This window comes from Nelumbo lutea, chromosome 5 (assembly GCF_056320005.1).
Source record: "Nelumbo lutea isolate HS-2025 chromosome 5, American lotus-T2T, whole genome shotgun sequence".
Lineage (NCBI taxonomy): Eukaryota > Viridiplantae > Streptophyta > Magnoliopsida > Proteales > Nelumbonaceae > Nelumbo > Nelumbo lutea.
The window spans coordinates 51360869-51377398 of NC_142688.1; the positions used below are offsets into that span (position 1 = coordinate 51360869).

At 37.5% G+C, this 16530-nt stretch overlaps 1 protein-coding gene, 2 long non-coding RNA genes and 1 pseudogene across 4 annotated transcripts; 2 read left to right on the forward strand and 2 right to left on the reverse strand.

Annotated features, from left to right (window-relative positions):
• Positions 1–2491: 2491 nt before the first annotated feature.
• Positions 2492–3523, forward strand: LOC148852360 (protein DMP3 pseudogene; annotated as a pseudogene). The gene has a single exon (XR_016099808.1). The product of XR_016099808.1 is annotated as a protein DMP3 pseudogene (transcript).
• On the reverse strand, positions 3496–12716 carry LOC148852361 (Exostosin family protein). Its single transcript, XM_088947476.1, has 3 exons — positions 11738–12716; positions 6509–6762; positions 3496–4301 (listed from the first exon to the last, which is right to left on the reverse strand). Exons 1-3 carry the CDS (start codon positions 12381–12383, stop codon positions 3750–3752), a joined length of 1452 nt encoding a protein of 483 aa, XP_088803602.1. The 5' UTR covers positions 12384–12716; the 3' UTR covers positions 3496–3749.
• Positions 12717–12900: 184 nt separating this feature from the next.
• LOC148852362 (uncharacterized) lies at positions 12901–13677 on the forward strand. The gene is made up of 2 exons (XR_016098815.1): positions 12901–13010; positions 13303–13677. It is a non-coding gene; the product is annotated as an uncharacterized LOC148852362 (long non-coding RNA).
• Positions 13678–13927: 250 nt separating this feature from the next.
• On the reverse strand, positions 13928–14552 carry LOC148852363 (uncharacterized). Its single transcript, XR_016099946.1, has 2 exons — positions 14399–14552; positions 13928–14321 (listed from the first exon to the last, which is right to left on the reverse strand). It is a non-coding gene; the product is annotated as an uncharacterized LOC148852363 (long non-coding RNA).
• Between the last annotated feature and the right edge of the window lie 1978 nt (positions 14553–16530).

The window sequence follows — 16530 nt, forward strand, 5'->3', positions numbered from 1 at the left end:
ATCTTGAACTTTGCATTCTTGCTTTCTCTTCTTCTCTCTTATGTCTCAAGAAACCCTAATTACGACCTAGGCTTTTCAAGAACTGATTTATATTAGTTTTTCCTCAGAATTTTTAAAAGAAAAACATTGAGGAAATCAGGCTCACACATCCCATTCAATCCAAGCAAGTTGGATAGCAGATTTGTTGAAATCAAAGCTGTTGAATCGGTTTCTCCGTACATTGTTCCATCTTCAGTTGAAGGCCAATTTTGGGACTGATATTGGGTGTGAACTTCCACCTTGAGAGCTATGATTTGTGGTCTTCGTATCAGGTATAATATCCTTTCAATTTGGCTTCAAATTTAGTCTGATTTAGTGAAAGATCAATCCGAAAAATTCAGCTTTCAAATTCACCAAAAAATTGTTCTTGAAAGAGTTAGAAAAATTTTTGAAATTTTGCCTAGCCATTTAGTATGGTCCAGCCATTCATATGATGGATTCTAAACCCTTCCAACAAAATGAACCAACAACCTCTGATACATATTTTTTAATTCAACTGTTCCAAATGCATAGCTCTAATAGAGAGGAGACAGTGATAGAGTGGACTTAGAAGTGGGTTTTCCTTGTCCTTCATAATTTAACCATAAAAGGGCATTTTAAGAATTTTTAAAATATAGTCACGTGATATCACATGTTAACAGAGTGTGACAGAAAATTAACGGAAATGGAGGTTTTAGACTATTGTCAAAAAACTTAAGAATACTTTAAAACAATATGTAAATAGTAAAGGTATAATGTTAGTCAATTTCCTAAACCATAGGGGTATTATAAGAAAATTTCCCTTAAAAATATGCACCAAAACATGCTTCAGTTTGATATTTTTTGAGCAACAGCTGCCGGAATATCTTTAAAAATGGGCAATAACTGATTCAAAATGTCCTCCGGCCAAACATCGGTCAAAAGGGCCAATTTTAGAAGTGTTCCACAAAAAAATGGGTTTCCAAAAAACCGTTGTCTATTTGAGAGAAGAAGACAATATAACCAGGTTTTAGATATCCATTTTGAATTCAATTGTATTGGGTATGGGAAGTAGTTCTATAGCGACCCATTGGGTACTTTGCAATGATTTTAAAACAGGTAAACTTTAAATGAAATTAAAATATAAAATGTATATATATTAACAGGACAATGGTGAAGATATCACCCACTTACATTTCAGTAAAATTTCAGTATTATTAAGAATTCTTATGTCTAAGCTTTCTTGCGAAATATTTATTTTTAAATAAAAACATAGGACGGTGATGTGTCTGCTCAACTTTTGCTGTTTGGAAGGCACTTCTTTTTTAAAGGGTTTATAGTTGAATCAGATAGTTTACTGGCAATGGATGTAGTTAACGCCGGTCATACTGATCTTCCTTGATCCTGTTTGAATTTGCTGGATAAGATGTCTTTTGTTAAAAGAACAATTTAAGTTTGTTAAATTTGTACCTTAACATTATTTACCCAAAAAAATTAAAAAAAAAAAAAGGAATAAAACCTTAACATTGCCTGCCCATGTTTTAGCAAGAGAGAGAAAGTCTTTTGAAAGGACTTATTATTGGAGGTAAGGTTCAAAAAATTGACATATACCGACCCTTATCGGCCAATACGTATCATATCAGGAGCTTCCCAAATAGACAATACAATTATTTGAAGAACTAATCCCTACTCATCTCATGTCAAAACGCCAAACTTAAACATGAAACTTATTTGCTTGATACTAATTTAGATGCTGAACTGGTGTCCTGAGAATTTTTGTGTTTGGTTTTAGTGTTGCTATCTCATCATCATCATTCAAGCTAAGCTTTATCCCAATTAAATAGGATTGGCTATCATAAGAAATATGCAAAAGTTTTAGTGCTCACCGTTAATGTGACGCAACTCTCTTTTATTTAGGTTTGGGACTAGGAGTACAAGACAAGCTGACAGTGCCAGAGTTATTATCATTTTAACGAATTGTGCAATCAAACACCATCCAATCATACATAGACTAACATGTAGATGCAATCTAATGGTTTTAGAAGCATAAAACCAAAAAAACGACAGGTAAGGTTTCTGGGTATTTTGGTAGTACATATCCATCTTTTTTTGCTAGTTTGCGATGCACCAAAATATCACTGCACTGCTATATATAACGCCACCTAAGAGCCTAAGTCATGGGCTGTTTCTTCAAATGGGCAAATAATGGATTTGATTTTTCCCCAACACCCCCTTTCTAGTAGAAACTTCTATAGCTCTATCACTATTTTAACTCAAAACAGTCTCAACCAAACAAAAAATAAATGATTATCTAGGTGGCGCTGATGTAACGTAGAAACAACAATATCAGTACCAAACATCACCTATAACACCGTTAAATTACCATGAAGCTGTGGTACGTGGTAATCCGGTAGAGGAGTTTCCTGGTGATTTCTTTCTCAAACGTCCAAACTGATTCATATATTATCTAGAACTACTGGGTTGAGATTGTCAATACCGTCACGCCCGAGACAACCGAGGGTGGTGGAGTGGAGACCCCAGCCCAGAAACATGGAAGATGTCAAAGCTTGAATCAAAAGGAAACATCATAGAAGCAAGAACGCCTTTACAAGACAAGAAAGTCTTCCCTCTTCATATTTTTTCCATCATCTATTTATTTATTCATCTCCCCATCTTCATCTCAATTCTCGATTCACAAGTCTCACAGCTATATCACCAATCTTCCTGTCTTCAAGCTTCAAGCTTCAATATCAGAATGGCAACAGATACGTCTCTCAGACAAAGATCGAGGACCAACAACGAGACACCGATCACAGAGATACCCAGCTCGTCAGATGATGAAAAGAAGCCTCCAATTGCAACAGATTCCTCAGCGTATCCCTCGATCTCGCAACGAGCCATCAGCCAGACCTTGGCAAGCACTGCACATTTGGCCAACCTCCTCCCCACCGGCACCCTCTTGGCCTTCCAGCTCCTTGTCCCGACTTTCACCAACAACGGAACCTGTGATTCTGTCACTCGCCCCTTGACGCTGATCTTGTTGTTGGTACTGGCTGTTTCTTGTTCCCTGGCTTCCTTCACCGACAGCTTTAAAGCTCCAGATGGAAAGGTCTATCATGGTATAGCCACCTGGAAGGGCATGTGGCTCTTTGACTACACAGGCTCAAGCGTTCCTGATCTCAGAAACTACCGGCTCAGGTCCATTGACTTTGTCCATGCAGTTCTATCAGTCTTTGTTTTCGGTACCGTCGCGCTGAGAGACAAGAATATTTTGAGTTGCTTCTATCCATCGCCTGCACACGAGACCCAAGAAGTTCTCGACATAGTTCCCCTTGCTATCGGGCTCTTTTGCAGCCTGCTGTTTGTGGTTTTCCCCACCACAAGACATGGTATAGGTTACCCTGTGACTTCAGGGAACTGATTTATTCATTTGTTCTTAATTTTCTTGATCTCTTCTGTAACCAACCAATAGGGAGACATTCAAAAAAAAATCAAAAATATCAAACACCTTTTATCATTTATAGAATGATCTGTCTCTCCATGGGTCCAAGCTGATGGCAGTAGCAAAAATTTACTTGGTTACATATGTCATTAAATAAATAACACCAAAAGCACATTCTAATTTAATTCTCCAATTTTCTCAACATAACTACATCTTATGAAATAATACCACAAGCGAATTGTAGTTTAATTCTCCAGTTTCTGCATTACATTACAGAGAGAAAACCATGTCTAAGGAGGATGTGGAAAATTCATGTACAATGACATCTTAGAGGAATTGAGACACCTGGGGGTTTTCTCTTTTCTCGAATAATTGCTTCTTTAATCATGGGTAGTTTTTGGTGAACCTTCCTCCAAATGTGGTTGACCGCACCATCAGGAGGAACTGGCCCAATACCACCTGGATGACCATTGTCATATTCAAAAATGGGTTGAACATGGGCCATATTTCGGCGAAATGCATCCTTCTGTTCTTTGGAGAAGCTTCTGAGGTGATTCAAAAGCCAGTTTGGTTTAAGGGCATCACTTACTGACACAAAAACGGAAAAATCTGAGTAGTCCACCATGCCTTCAAATGGAAGCTCGATGTTATCACTAACAATTACAGGTATACAAAGGCTGAGGACAGCATCAAAAAGGCGGCATGAAGTTGGAGTATCACCAGCTGGATGCAAGCAGAATTCTGATGTCCTCATCCCTTTGATTGACTGCTCTCTGCCAGTAACATTAGGGAAGCCTTCCTCCATGACGACACCAGGCTCATTAACCAATAAGTCCCACAACTTTTCCCGAACAAGACCTCCCTGTAGAAATAACATTATTGAAGAAATTATACTAACAGTTATATTTACATGAAATGAGTTTTTCAGAAAAGAAAAAACTACCATAGAAAATTTTTTCCAATCTGTAAAATGGGCACCACTATATAAATTTGGACGTGAAAAATTTAGAAATATAACAAAGAAAAACATCAATTAGTGCAGTAGCTGACAATAATATTCACATTTGCCAATTGCTTTTATCAATTTGTTAGTATGGTAATCTCATTAAAGCTACTTAACAGGTAGAAATAATTATAGCCTTGGAATTGGTTGCCTCTCCTATGTTTCATAAGGCACAGTTGCAAAACATTGTTGTTCCATGATTATGGATTAAAATGTATAGTGGATGGTTCAAAATGAAAAGCTCTTGATTACAAGACAAGCTGCAATATACTAATTGTATAACTAGATACCTAGAAAACCAAGTTGCCACTAGCCATGTCTCTGACAACTTATGGCTGTAAGACTTGGGCAGAACTCAGGCCTCTTAGCAAAGAGTCATGATCAAACAAAATACATGCAATTAGCTTTTTTTTTTTTTTTTTTGATAGATAACAGAAAGAATTTCATTACCTAAACAATAATATACAGAGAAATACAACCAGGGATTGAGTACGTACCCCTTTAAGCAGATGGAACAACTAAACCCAATACAATCACTCCCTACCCATCACTTATCCACAGGAGCAGGTTAACACTTGATCCTTAAAGCAGCTGAACCCAAAATAATTGCTACTTAGCAATTATCAAGTAAGGAACTAAAAGGCTATAAATCACAAAAAAGACCACAGCAGGTGCATTCAATCCAATAAGGTGATGATGCTCCAGAGTTACTGCAATATGGAGATGATCACTAAAATGCTATGGTCATAAGTGAAATGATCACAATAACCGCTTGTAGTGGTTGAAACAGAAATCCCCCTGGTGAGAGCAGTGTTTTAAAAGCACAAGGGGCAATTTGCACCCGAGGCACAAGGTACAAGACGAGGTGCATGCCTTTTTGAAGCAAGGAGTAAAAATTTTAAAAAAAATTTGCTAAATAAATAAAAAAATGTCAGAAAATTAAAAAATATCAAAAAAATAAACATAATATTAATAAAAAACATAAACTTAAATTTTAAAATAAATGTTTTAAAAAACCTATTATCTAAAATTAGAATAATAAGCACAACATGTAAAGCGTATTCAAATAAAATTTTAAAAATAAAATCAAACATATAAAGCATTTTCAAGCATGTAAAAGCCACAATCTCTTTTTTTCCTCAATTGCATTACTTCAAGTAGCTAATTTGATGTAAAACATATTGCATTCTTGATTCTATGAGCCGCCTTTGTACCATACCCCTTGAGGCAAGCCCAAACAAGTCCATGTTAGGGTCTTAAATTCTTAACTCACACATAAAAAATAATGACTTTAGAACTTTCATTGCCTTTTAAGAAAATATTTTTATTAGAATGAATGAATGAACAACATTATCACATGGGGGGTTCTCAAAGCTTCGGTGAGCGAGCAAAGCAAGCAAATTAAAATATCTTCTTAAATGGCAATTAAAGTTATAAAATCATTATTTTTTATGTGAGAATTAAGAATTTAAGACCCTAACATGGACTTGTTTGGGCTTGCTTCAAGGGGTGTGGTCGGGGGTTTGGGTGCGGAGTCCCCAACCCAGCCGCTAGGTTAAAAAAAAGCAAAAAAGTGTGAATTTTTCAAAAGGTGCATGCCTGGGCTGAGGTGCAAAGCGCATCAAGCGCACGGCTAGGCACACCAGGCGTATGCATAGTACCTAGGTGAGGCGCATGCGAGGCACATACCCTAAAGTGCACCTCGCCTATGTGCCTAGGTGCGCCTTTTAAATCACTGGGTGAGAGATTATGGCAATTATGCACAATATCCCTATCTCTGTGCCTACTTAAATTCACTCAAGTTTAATTTGAGAGGGTATTCAAAATAAATTTCAGATCCAGCATCAATTAAAATGATTAGAGTAAGCAATAGAATTTTCTTAAGCAGTAATGATCAAAAGAGAACTGATATCCAATTTACACATGCTGACAGAATGAAAACTAGGGCTATTGCTAATCAATTGAAAAGAAGAAAACTTTCTGGATTTAATAAGTTCCATGACTAAGGTAAAACAAAAAAAAAAAAAAAAGCATAAATATTTAAAAAGTGGAAGTTCAATACTAACCCGGTGCCTATGCTTTGCTCCTTTGAAGTAAAGAAGGGTAATACGATCCTGATTTTCTGACAAGTGCAGTTTAGGAAGTAGATGGGTATATGGAACAATTACATCTTTGAGCAATGAAACTTGAGTGTGTTGTATCATATCAGAAGTGTTGTCGCTGGATGCTTTCGAGTCAAGCCTGTACCACCCACCAAAATCCACCACCAGGAGCACTGCTGGTGCTATCTCAGCTTTAACATGCCACATTGCAACTGGGTCTGTCAAAGAATGCCTCAAGTTTTAACATAACCTGACAATCCAGAGATTGAATCATAAGCTTCTAAAGCTTGTTTGATTTTGACAGTATGCAAACAGAGATTTGTACTCATTCATATCTGTGCAAAACTTTTAAAGCAGCATTAAAGTGTGATAGATAGACTTAAGAACATATGATGGCCCAGTAAGGAATCTGGTGATATTTGTCATGTTGAAGAATAACTGGAAAATAGCTACAGAACCTTAAATGGATAACAGTATGAGCATAATTATTTATAATATTTATTTATTTTTTGTTTCGAAAGGTAATGATATGACATCATCATCATCATCTAAACCTTGTCCCAACTATATGGGGTTGGCTACTGAATCATGTTCTGCCATCCCATTCTGTTCCGTTGTTAAATTATGGGCCCTTAAATTACTTATCACTACTTCCTATTGCTGCCTTCAGATTTTGAGGAATCCGAATCTGGTGCAAACCTAGCTATGTGTGTGACCAATCACAAGTGAACACACCAGTATTCTCTACACATGCAGCCCACACCACGTGAGGTAACCATGTGTATAGAACACTGGCACATTCACTAGTGATTGGTCACAGCCACATTCACATTGTTCACAGCAGATCCCATGACAATTTTGTGAGGCCTATGCCTCACTGCCGCACACCTCAATTTGGTGAAGGATACACCACATATAGAAAACATTATATTGCAGAAGAAAATAACAGATATAAATATATTGATATAAAATACTTTCCAAAATTCAAAAAATAATCACTTTTTGGTTGGTTACAAATAAAAAAAAAAGCAGTTTACATTTAAAAATATATAATAATATCTTTTTATCCCAAAAATATCTATTTTTTCTCTTATTTGCTTTATGTCTCAACGTACCAAATGTGAGAATATCATCTCCATTTATGTGTTTACTAATAAATAATGACAGTGCAACCAGTCTATAAACCAAAAATGGCAACTATGATTCTACTTAAAATAAATAAAAAACAAATAGAAGCTACCAATACAATAAAAAATTGAACAAAATTATCAAACTCTTTTTATGCAGTTTTACTTGCAAGTTGCAAGAGAGATTTTGTTTCAATAATAAAGTTGTATATGATGAATAGTATTCATTTGAAGATATTTAAAAATTGTTTTATATTGAAAAATAAAGTAGAATATGTGTAAATTAACCAATTTAGTAAAAAGATTATTTTTTTATGAATATTTTAGTAAAAAGATTATTTAACATGGGTAGAAAATGTTATAAACATAAAACACTATACTAACCTCAAATGCCTTGATTCCTACACCAAACCTCCACCTCTAGCCTTTTAAAACCTTACTAGAAAATAACTTCTATGAGAGTTGAACCTATGACTATGTAAAGATATAACAAAAAACCAACCTTACGAATAGATACATATTAATTTCTAACTACATAGTACATATACTTAAAATATTATTTTTTATCAGTATATACTTAAATATTATTCCATTGGATCTTAATGGATTGGACTGGGGTTGATCCACATTTGACCAAGTTATAAATGGATCAAATTGGTATTCAAATTCAAATTTGGATAAATGGACAGTTGTCAAGCTCACCCATATATAAGGCTTTTGGAATTTGAAACCGCAACATGATATCATTTCCTCCTTCCTAGATGAAAGGCATATACACTTTTATATATCTAAGCATTTTAACTGGGAAGAGGAACATCTGCACTAATTGGTTTCTGTTATAGAGGTCTAGTTCACAAATTTGATGTCTAATATTCTTAAGTCACCTAGCATTGCCACTACCCCCTTAATAGTTCCTATAAGTTTTAATATCTCCAGCTATTTAACACTTAACAGTATAGCCATCCCTCATACACCATGCTGGTCCTTGCACTTAAATTAGCTTTTATGTCATCAGAAAAAGAGTAAAATTTTTTTATAAGATATAGACAAGTAGCAAAGACATCACATTCAGTTTAGTTTCACACAAGGGAGGTCAAGAAGGAAAGCCTTTTTACCCTTGTTGTCCAGTAATTCATGCAGAGTTTAAAGAAAACAAGAAACATCCAACATGGGTGTAGTTGACCTAAGCCTTTACAAGGTTCACAATAGACAATGCAAATTTCCACTTACCACACACATGTTTAAATCAACAACTGCCCCAATCCTTATCCTCCAGTAATTTACACTACTTGTGAATAACCAATATTTTATTCTTAAGATGAGGTCCTTAAGAATGTTTTGGAAATCCTTCAATCATCCCCATATGATCCTTCTTCTAAGTGGAAGCCCTCTTTCTATGCTTACAGTAGTCTCATTGGTATCACCAGTGTCAGCTTATCTTACACTACCAGTCCCAAGCTGGTATAAAGGAAGATGGTTGCACCAGGTTGGCAGCTGACACTAAAACTTTTTCCAAATTCTCAGTCTCTGGCATTAAAAGGAATGGAATGGCAAAACAGGATTTATGTAGCCTACCCCAACCACAGGGATAAGGCTTGGATGATGATGACAGTAGTCTCATGGATGACACCAATACCACAGAAGCTGACGTGAGGGCTCAAGATTGCCAAACATCTTCGCATTTCAACCTTGGCCATAGAGAGTGAGCTAATATAATTAGATGGAATAACACTGAGAAATGGCCCATAGAGTCTGGCTTATTTCTTACTTTAAATAAGAGAACCTATGGAAGGTGATTTAATTCATATTTAATGGATTCCAAGCTAAACCCAGGCTTGGGAAAGCTCTTTTAGAGTAAGAGATCTAAACAAATAGTTTTTTTATAGTAAGAGACCCATAATGCTTTTCAGAAATGCAACATTTGAACCAAAAAAAAAAAACACTATATTCGGGGATATGCCACTCCACCAAAAGTGAGCTCTTTGCTTGGGTAGCACTTTGGAAAAAGTGCCTTACTAAAGAAATGTTGATAAAGAAAGGTTTCAACATTTCAGATTTGGTTTGCCCTCTATGCAACAGGGAGACTGGAGACTTCAAACCACTCATTCATTCATTGCAACTTCAGTGCAACTGTTTGGCATGATTTCCTCAAAGCCCTAAATCTAAATTAGTGCTTCCCAAGCTCAGTGAAAACATTTTTTATCGGAAACGATAACTTCATTAATGAGATTTAGGGCATGTTCATTTTCTCTGACGCCTGATGTGTGGAAGTGCAATAATTACATTAAGAGGTATATTGGTATTGGTGAACTTTTCTTTCCTCTAAACTCTGAATGCAGAGTATGTTGTTCTGATTTCTGATTTCTGAATTCTGAATTCTGAAAATTGTCAAATATCCCTTTTAACCCCATATATGAGAATTTTTGTTTGCGTTTTGGGGGTATCATTGGAAAACCAAAAGTTGTAAGATTCCTCTTTAAGAGATAAGAGATAAGAGGACACGAACACCCATTTTCCTCTTAAAGTTGTAAGATTCCTCTTAAAAGATAAGAGTTAAGAGGAAACGACAGGCCCTTAAAATTCTGAAATACAGACATCAACCCCTAGTAGAAGAGTTTGGGCCAATAGACATGAAATTACAGCACTACCCAGTACAAACTCTCTCTTACAGTCCCTTGTTTTGCAAAGGTATCAGCTAAATCATTTGCTGATCTCCTTACCCACTTAAAGTAAACACCCACCTCCCTTGTTATGCTAAAAATTTCCCCTATCAGCTGTCTATGTTGCCAAATTCCCAGATGCCCTAATTGCATCCACTCAATTACCAATTTGGAGTCCCCCTCTATCTCAATCTGCTGTAGCCCAAACTGTTTGGCCAATCTTACTCCTTGATGTAGAGCCAAGATTTCCGCTCTTAGGGTATCTCCAACTCCTACTGGACCTGAATAAAGAGACATTATCCTACCTTCATCATCTCTGAAAACACCTCCTATTCCAGATAGGCCCAGATTACCATTAGAGCTTCCATAAGGTTATGCTTTACCCTTTGTTGTGTCAGTGGGGACCAAATTAACTGTACCAAAGGTTTGGATGGAGTTGTAGCTACCACAGCACCCCAATTTCTGTAAATGTCTTCAGCTGAGAAATTCTTAAACAGATCACATGATTTCAATCAATGGATGACCTTAATGGTTATTCTTTCCACTACCTCTTCCTTGGATCTAAACACACCATTGAAGATCCTATTGTTTCTTCCCCCCCATACTGACCATAACACAGGTGTTCTTGTAGCTCTCCACATAGCCCTTCCACGCACCTCTGGTTGCATGCAAAAAGATGGATCAAAGAGGCTCACCCACACTCGGGGGAGAGGTTTGAAGAATGGCAAGTTTTGGGGATCTCCGAGAAAGGCAAACGCTCTTGGTCAGCCATCCTACTAACAATGCTAGGAGTTATTTGGCATGAGAGGAACAATAGATTATTTGAACAGAAATCAGCATAAGAAGAAAGGGTGATGAATGGAGTGATTGAAGATCTTAGGAATTGGTTGTCCATACAACACGTTGTTAAAGATGACACTTTTTCAGCTTCTTTTAGGGCCCTAATATACATGTACAGAACCTTGTTATACGGTCCATACTTTTTGATTTTAATGAAATTTACCTGACCTTTACTCAAAATTAAAAAATAAAAAAAAAAACGCTATATGGAAAGATCAACTATAGCCAAGCAATGGAGCTTCAATTTCTTAACCGCAAAAGCTAATTCAAGCAAAATGACAAATGATCGCATCCACTGGCCACCACTACCTCCAATATACGAAAGATACTGTCTTTGTTAGAATCTACAAAACATAAACCCCAGTAAAATCTACAAAACTCAGCATACAGATGAAGCTCCCAGCAATGGAAAACGAGTTTAGAATCTATTAGTCTACAATAATACCCACTGATAAACAATGAAAGACACAGAATAAGAATCTTCAATACCAACATTTGAATCATTTCCAAAACAGAAAAATAAAAATATAAAGAGAATTAATAACAAAAAAAAAAAAAAAACATACCGGTCAATACGAAGACGTGATCCCGCCCGCCCGAGCGTTTCCAAGCATCCGTACCTCGAATCAAATCTACAACCTCCTTCTGCCTCTCATAATCCTCATTACCCACTTTCTTCCTAAATGCCCCCTTGGCCATTCCCAACTGCATTTCCGCACTGAGCGTTGCGAAGAATGGCACAAAAACAACATCAGCTTCATTGACATCGAAAACCCGTTTCGCGAATGACCCAGTTCTCAATTCCTCGGGAGTCATCAGATCACCCAAGATCCAGTACTCAGCGCTGTACTGCTTGATCAACGGGTTCTCTGGGTATGGAGGGAACTCGAGCTTCCCTTTAGAAGAAACCGTGGACCGAATGTCATTGTCGACGTCGCTTCCAAGTCTCGAGTCGTCGCTCAGGGACCAGTATTTGCCTAACAAACCGTAATTGAGTGATCTGGGGAGATCTGCAACGTAGACTCTGATGGATTGGTTAGGATTTTGAGGGATTTTCTGAGAGAAGGTGAGAAACGGAGAAGAATAAGAGGTTTGCTGATGGGTTGATTGTAAGAGAAAGAAGATGGAGAGTGGAAGAACACAGAAGAGACCAAGAGAGAGAAAGAGAGAAGGGATTGAGCAAGGAATGAGTGCGTTGTTTTTCGGAGCCATGCCTTTTGCTTTGCTCGCGAGCTCAAGTACTTTGCCCCTTAAATTTCGACTCCGGTAGGGGAAGACCGGGAGGTTAGCTGGTTAGGTCGGGTTGATATCAACCCAAAACCAACTCGAATAATTGAACCACGTCCACGACCTCAATCGACCTGGAAGAATCGAACCTGGGTCCTGGAATAAATTTGACCAATCAGAATCCCCGGTGAACGACGAGAGCTAAATGACCGTATTACCCCCACATGTGGTGGGGTTTTGTTCTCAAACCCGAGAGCTCCAAATCGCGCTCACTGTCCGTCGGTGAAATTCAGCAAGGATCACTGTTCCTCGAGCGACGAAGGGATTCGCATCTGCCCCCCCCCCCCACATACTTGCCCCCAAAAACGTCCCACGAAATCGGAACGCGACGCGTGACACACGCGCATTAAGCGAGATGCGTGCGGAACCCATTTCACACCGTCAAATGTACCTCCGTTAATTCCTCTCTTGCCCAAAAGCGTTTTTTCTCTCATACTCCTCCATTCTACTTCAAACTAAAACTCTTGGCGCCGGCCCTTTTCGTAATTCACTCACCGGAGATTAACCTGGTCGAGTTCCACCTGCCGACACCGACGACCATACCGGTAGGAGGTAAGTACTCTGTAAGTTTTTCTCATATATATATTGTTTTTTCTCATTTGTTTTCTAACATTCAAAGATCTGAATCCGCCGGAGTGGGAGCCTCCTGATGCCATTTCAAACTCTTGACACCCCCAGAATTCGAAAGCCCTCCAAAATTAGAAACTCTCTGGTCATAAGCAATTAAAATTCATAATGGTAAACAGTAGTTTGGAAGGAAACATAGCTGCCATGCAAGGAACTGTTGGTGTGTTTCAACACTTTGACTATAAAAGGATATGGCTGACAATTTGTGTTGATGCAGCATGGAGCAATCTACATCAGATGAAGTTCGGGAGCAGGATTATAAGAGAGAAGCCAAAGGTCTGAGTTCTTTCAGTAGTTGGTCCTATCAACCATTTTCTAAAACCCTCTGCAACTTGAGCGGGTTATCAGAAAAAGTACTAAATAAATGCAATTATATCTTTGATTATTGCTCATGTATGCGTTTAGGTAGCTGCTATGTCTAGAAGAGGGATTTTGGTAATAACCAAAGACTAGCAGTATTTCTACTGTTATAGCAAGGCAATGTATATTTATTCGTATATTTATAGTAGCAGGAGTCATAGTGTTGTATAGCAAGATATATACTCTCATCAACACTGATGCTCCTTTAAATTTTTGCTTTCCATTGTTGTTACATGACCTCTGTAGATATGGCTTCTAGGTCTAAGGCTGCATTTGGCATTCCTTGTTTTAAGGACTCCTTTTTGCGGTTAAAATGCCCCCAACGCCAAAAAGAGGTAAGTCCTTGAAATAAGGAAAAGCAAATGAAGCCTAAGACTTAAAAATTTTTACCATTGCTGAAACCAAATGCCTCTTCCGAGAGAGAGAGAGAGAGAGAGAGAGAGAGTATTACAGTGTAGATACTAATCAAGAGAGACAGAATATTGACAAAGAACCTTTAATATTTCATAAGAGAATACATGACAATCATTACAAAGGAAATTATGATCAAATTCATTTGTCGCAACTGATCTCTCAACTTCAGCAGCGTCCTCTTCTTCCGCTCCTCGCTGCCTCTACTCCACCACTGAATCAGAAGCCAATACTGGTGGTGGTGTAGCAGCAATATAATCTTGTCTTCTTTTCTTTCTCTTGTAAACGAAGCCGTCATCGTTGCATAGCTCCCACTCCTCCTCCCAGGCTATTCCAGCCATGGCCAAGCGCCTCAAGTCAAAACTTAAATTCTGGAGAGTTTCGAATTTTGGAGGGCTTTTGAATTCTGGAGGTGTCAAGGGTTTGAAACGGCGTCAGGAGGCTCCCACTCCAGTGGGTTCAGATCTGCGAATGTTAGAAAACTAATGAGAAAAACAATATATATATATATAAGAAATGAGAAAAACTTACAGAGAACTTACCTCCTGTCGGCATGGTCGTCGGCGTCGACTGGTGGAACTCGACTGGGTTAATCTCCGGTGAGTGGGTTACGAAAGGGGGCCGGTGCCAAGAGTTTCAGTTCGAAGTAGAATGGAGGAGTATGGGAGAAGAAACGCTTTTGGACAAGAGAGGAATTAACGGAGGTGCATTTCACGGCATGAAATGGGTTCCGCACGCATCTCGCTTAATGCGCGTGTGTCATGACACGAGTCACGTTCCGGTTTTGTGGGACATTTTTGGGGGGCAAGTATGTGGGGGGCAGATGCGAACTATAGATATCAGAGATCGTTTCCCCATCTCACAAACCTTAAATGCTCCGCAACCATTTAGGGTGGGAGTTACCCTGTTGCCCTTTGGGGGATTGTCAACTGATGAAAGTATGCCACATGTCAGGGGCTTTTTTTTTTTTTTTTTTTGAGGGGGGGGGGGGGGGTAAAACTAACCTAGAGTTGAAGAGTAAATGACATTAGAGAGGAGAGAAACGGTAGGGAAAGGAATCAGGCTAGGTTGGCGGCTTTTCTTTGGGAGAGAAAGATATGTTGAGTGAAATCTACGGAGGAACCCAAAATCTAAATTTTGGAGAACACCACAATGATGGGGATTCCGAGTAGGGGCAATTGGGTTATTTGAAGCATAATTCATTGTGTTCATGAATGAAATTGTTCTAGGGATTTTCATTCTAAGAATCCTTTCAACAATAATGGATTCTGATCACAAAGAATCACCAAATGTATTTAGCAGAGTCATATGATTCTTTTTTTCTCATAAACAATAGTTACCAATTTCTTTGAATCAAATTTTTAATAAATTATTGATAGGAAAAATCATGTCAATTATAATAAATAAAAGTTCAAATGAAGATACATTTTACTCTATTACGTTTAAATCATTGTCAAGCACAACTAAAAAAAAAGGAGAGAAATAGATGCCATCCAATAAACTTATTAGTGGTATCTAGGTATTTATTATTATTTTCCCTTTGGAACTTCTATGTCTATCTTTGATGTAAATCCAAAATCTTCCCTTGTATGCTGGCTACATGAATGATACTCATGACTACACTAAAGAATCATACATCAGAAGGCTCTTATATGAGGAATAGCTTCTTTTCAATTACTTTATTGCTATAGAATTGACCGATTCTGCACTACCAAAAGGCCATGGTCTAGGCTTGTAAGAATTTATCATGCACCATTTACATCTACACTACCAAATTCGTAATTTCTTATGGGCTTATACAGTTGGATATGGCCTCATTAGGGACTATTGATGTTCTTCAAGTCACTACTTAAAACTGGTCGTTTTACATTAATATACAACATGGCACAATACAAGTTTGTTTCATGAATGTATATCTTCACAAAAATTTCATCCCTACACTTTGGGATGGTTTAATCAATCATGTTTGGTCATCCCATTTATTTAGGGCCACATCCTCTTTAACACTGTCAAGTTATTTCTTGCTACATAGACCCACATTCCCTAGCGTAAGCATTTTAGTTCTTGAGAGCACCCTTAAAACATTGTCAAGATCTATGTCAAAGAATTTATAAAAGTTTCTGTAAGCGCAAGTTGGCTACCAAGCTAAAGTTACTTGCACTCTTTCTCTATCTATATTAAATGCAAAACATTTATACAAAAAAACAAAAAGAATTAAAATAAAGTAGTGAGAAAAATGAATCCATAGTTCAAATCTATGAAAATTACCTATAATAAATATCTCCAGAGATTCATAGTGATAAGAAAGAATCCATAGTTCTTTGTATAAACAGAAATTAACCCATATATACAAAATCCTTAAGATTGTTTAATACTTTGTCGGGTTAACCAACTCAGTCCAAAAGGGGTAATGTATTCACTTACCTTGCCAGAGGATATATGGTGATTTTTGGAACCAATGTTTTTATATGATGATCCTGATACTAGATTTAACAAAGAGATGTTTTAATAGATATTAACGGTACCTGGATTTTGTGAGGTATGTTCTAACAAACCAGAACTTGCAGATGCCTAGAAAAATTTTGAGAACAAAGGCAGAGAAAAAGAAAAATAGAGAGAAACCGTGAGATTTTGGGGGTTGTATTGATTGAAAGTGAAGAAAAAACAAGGAGGA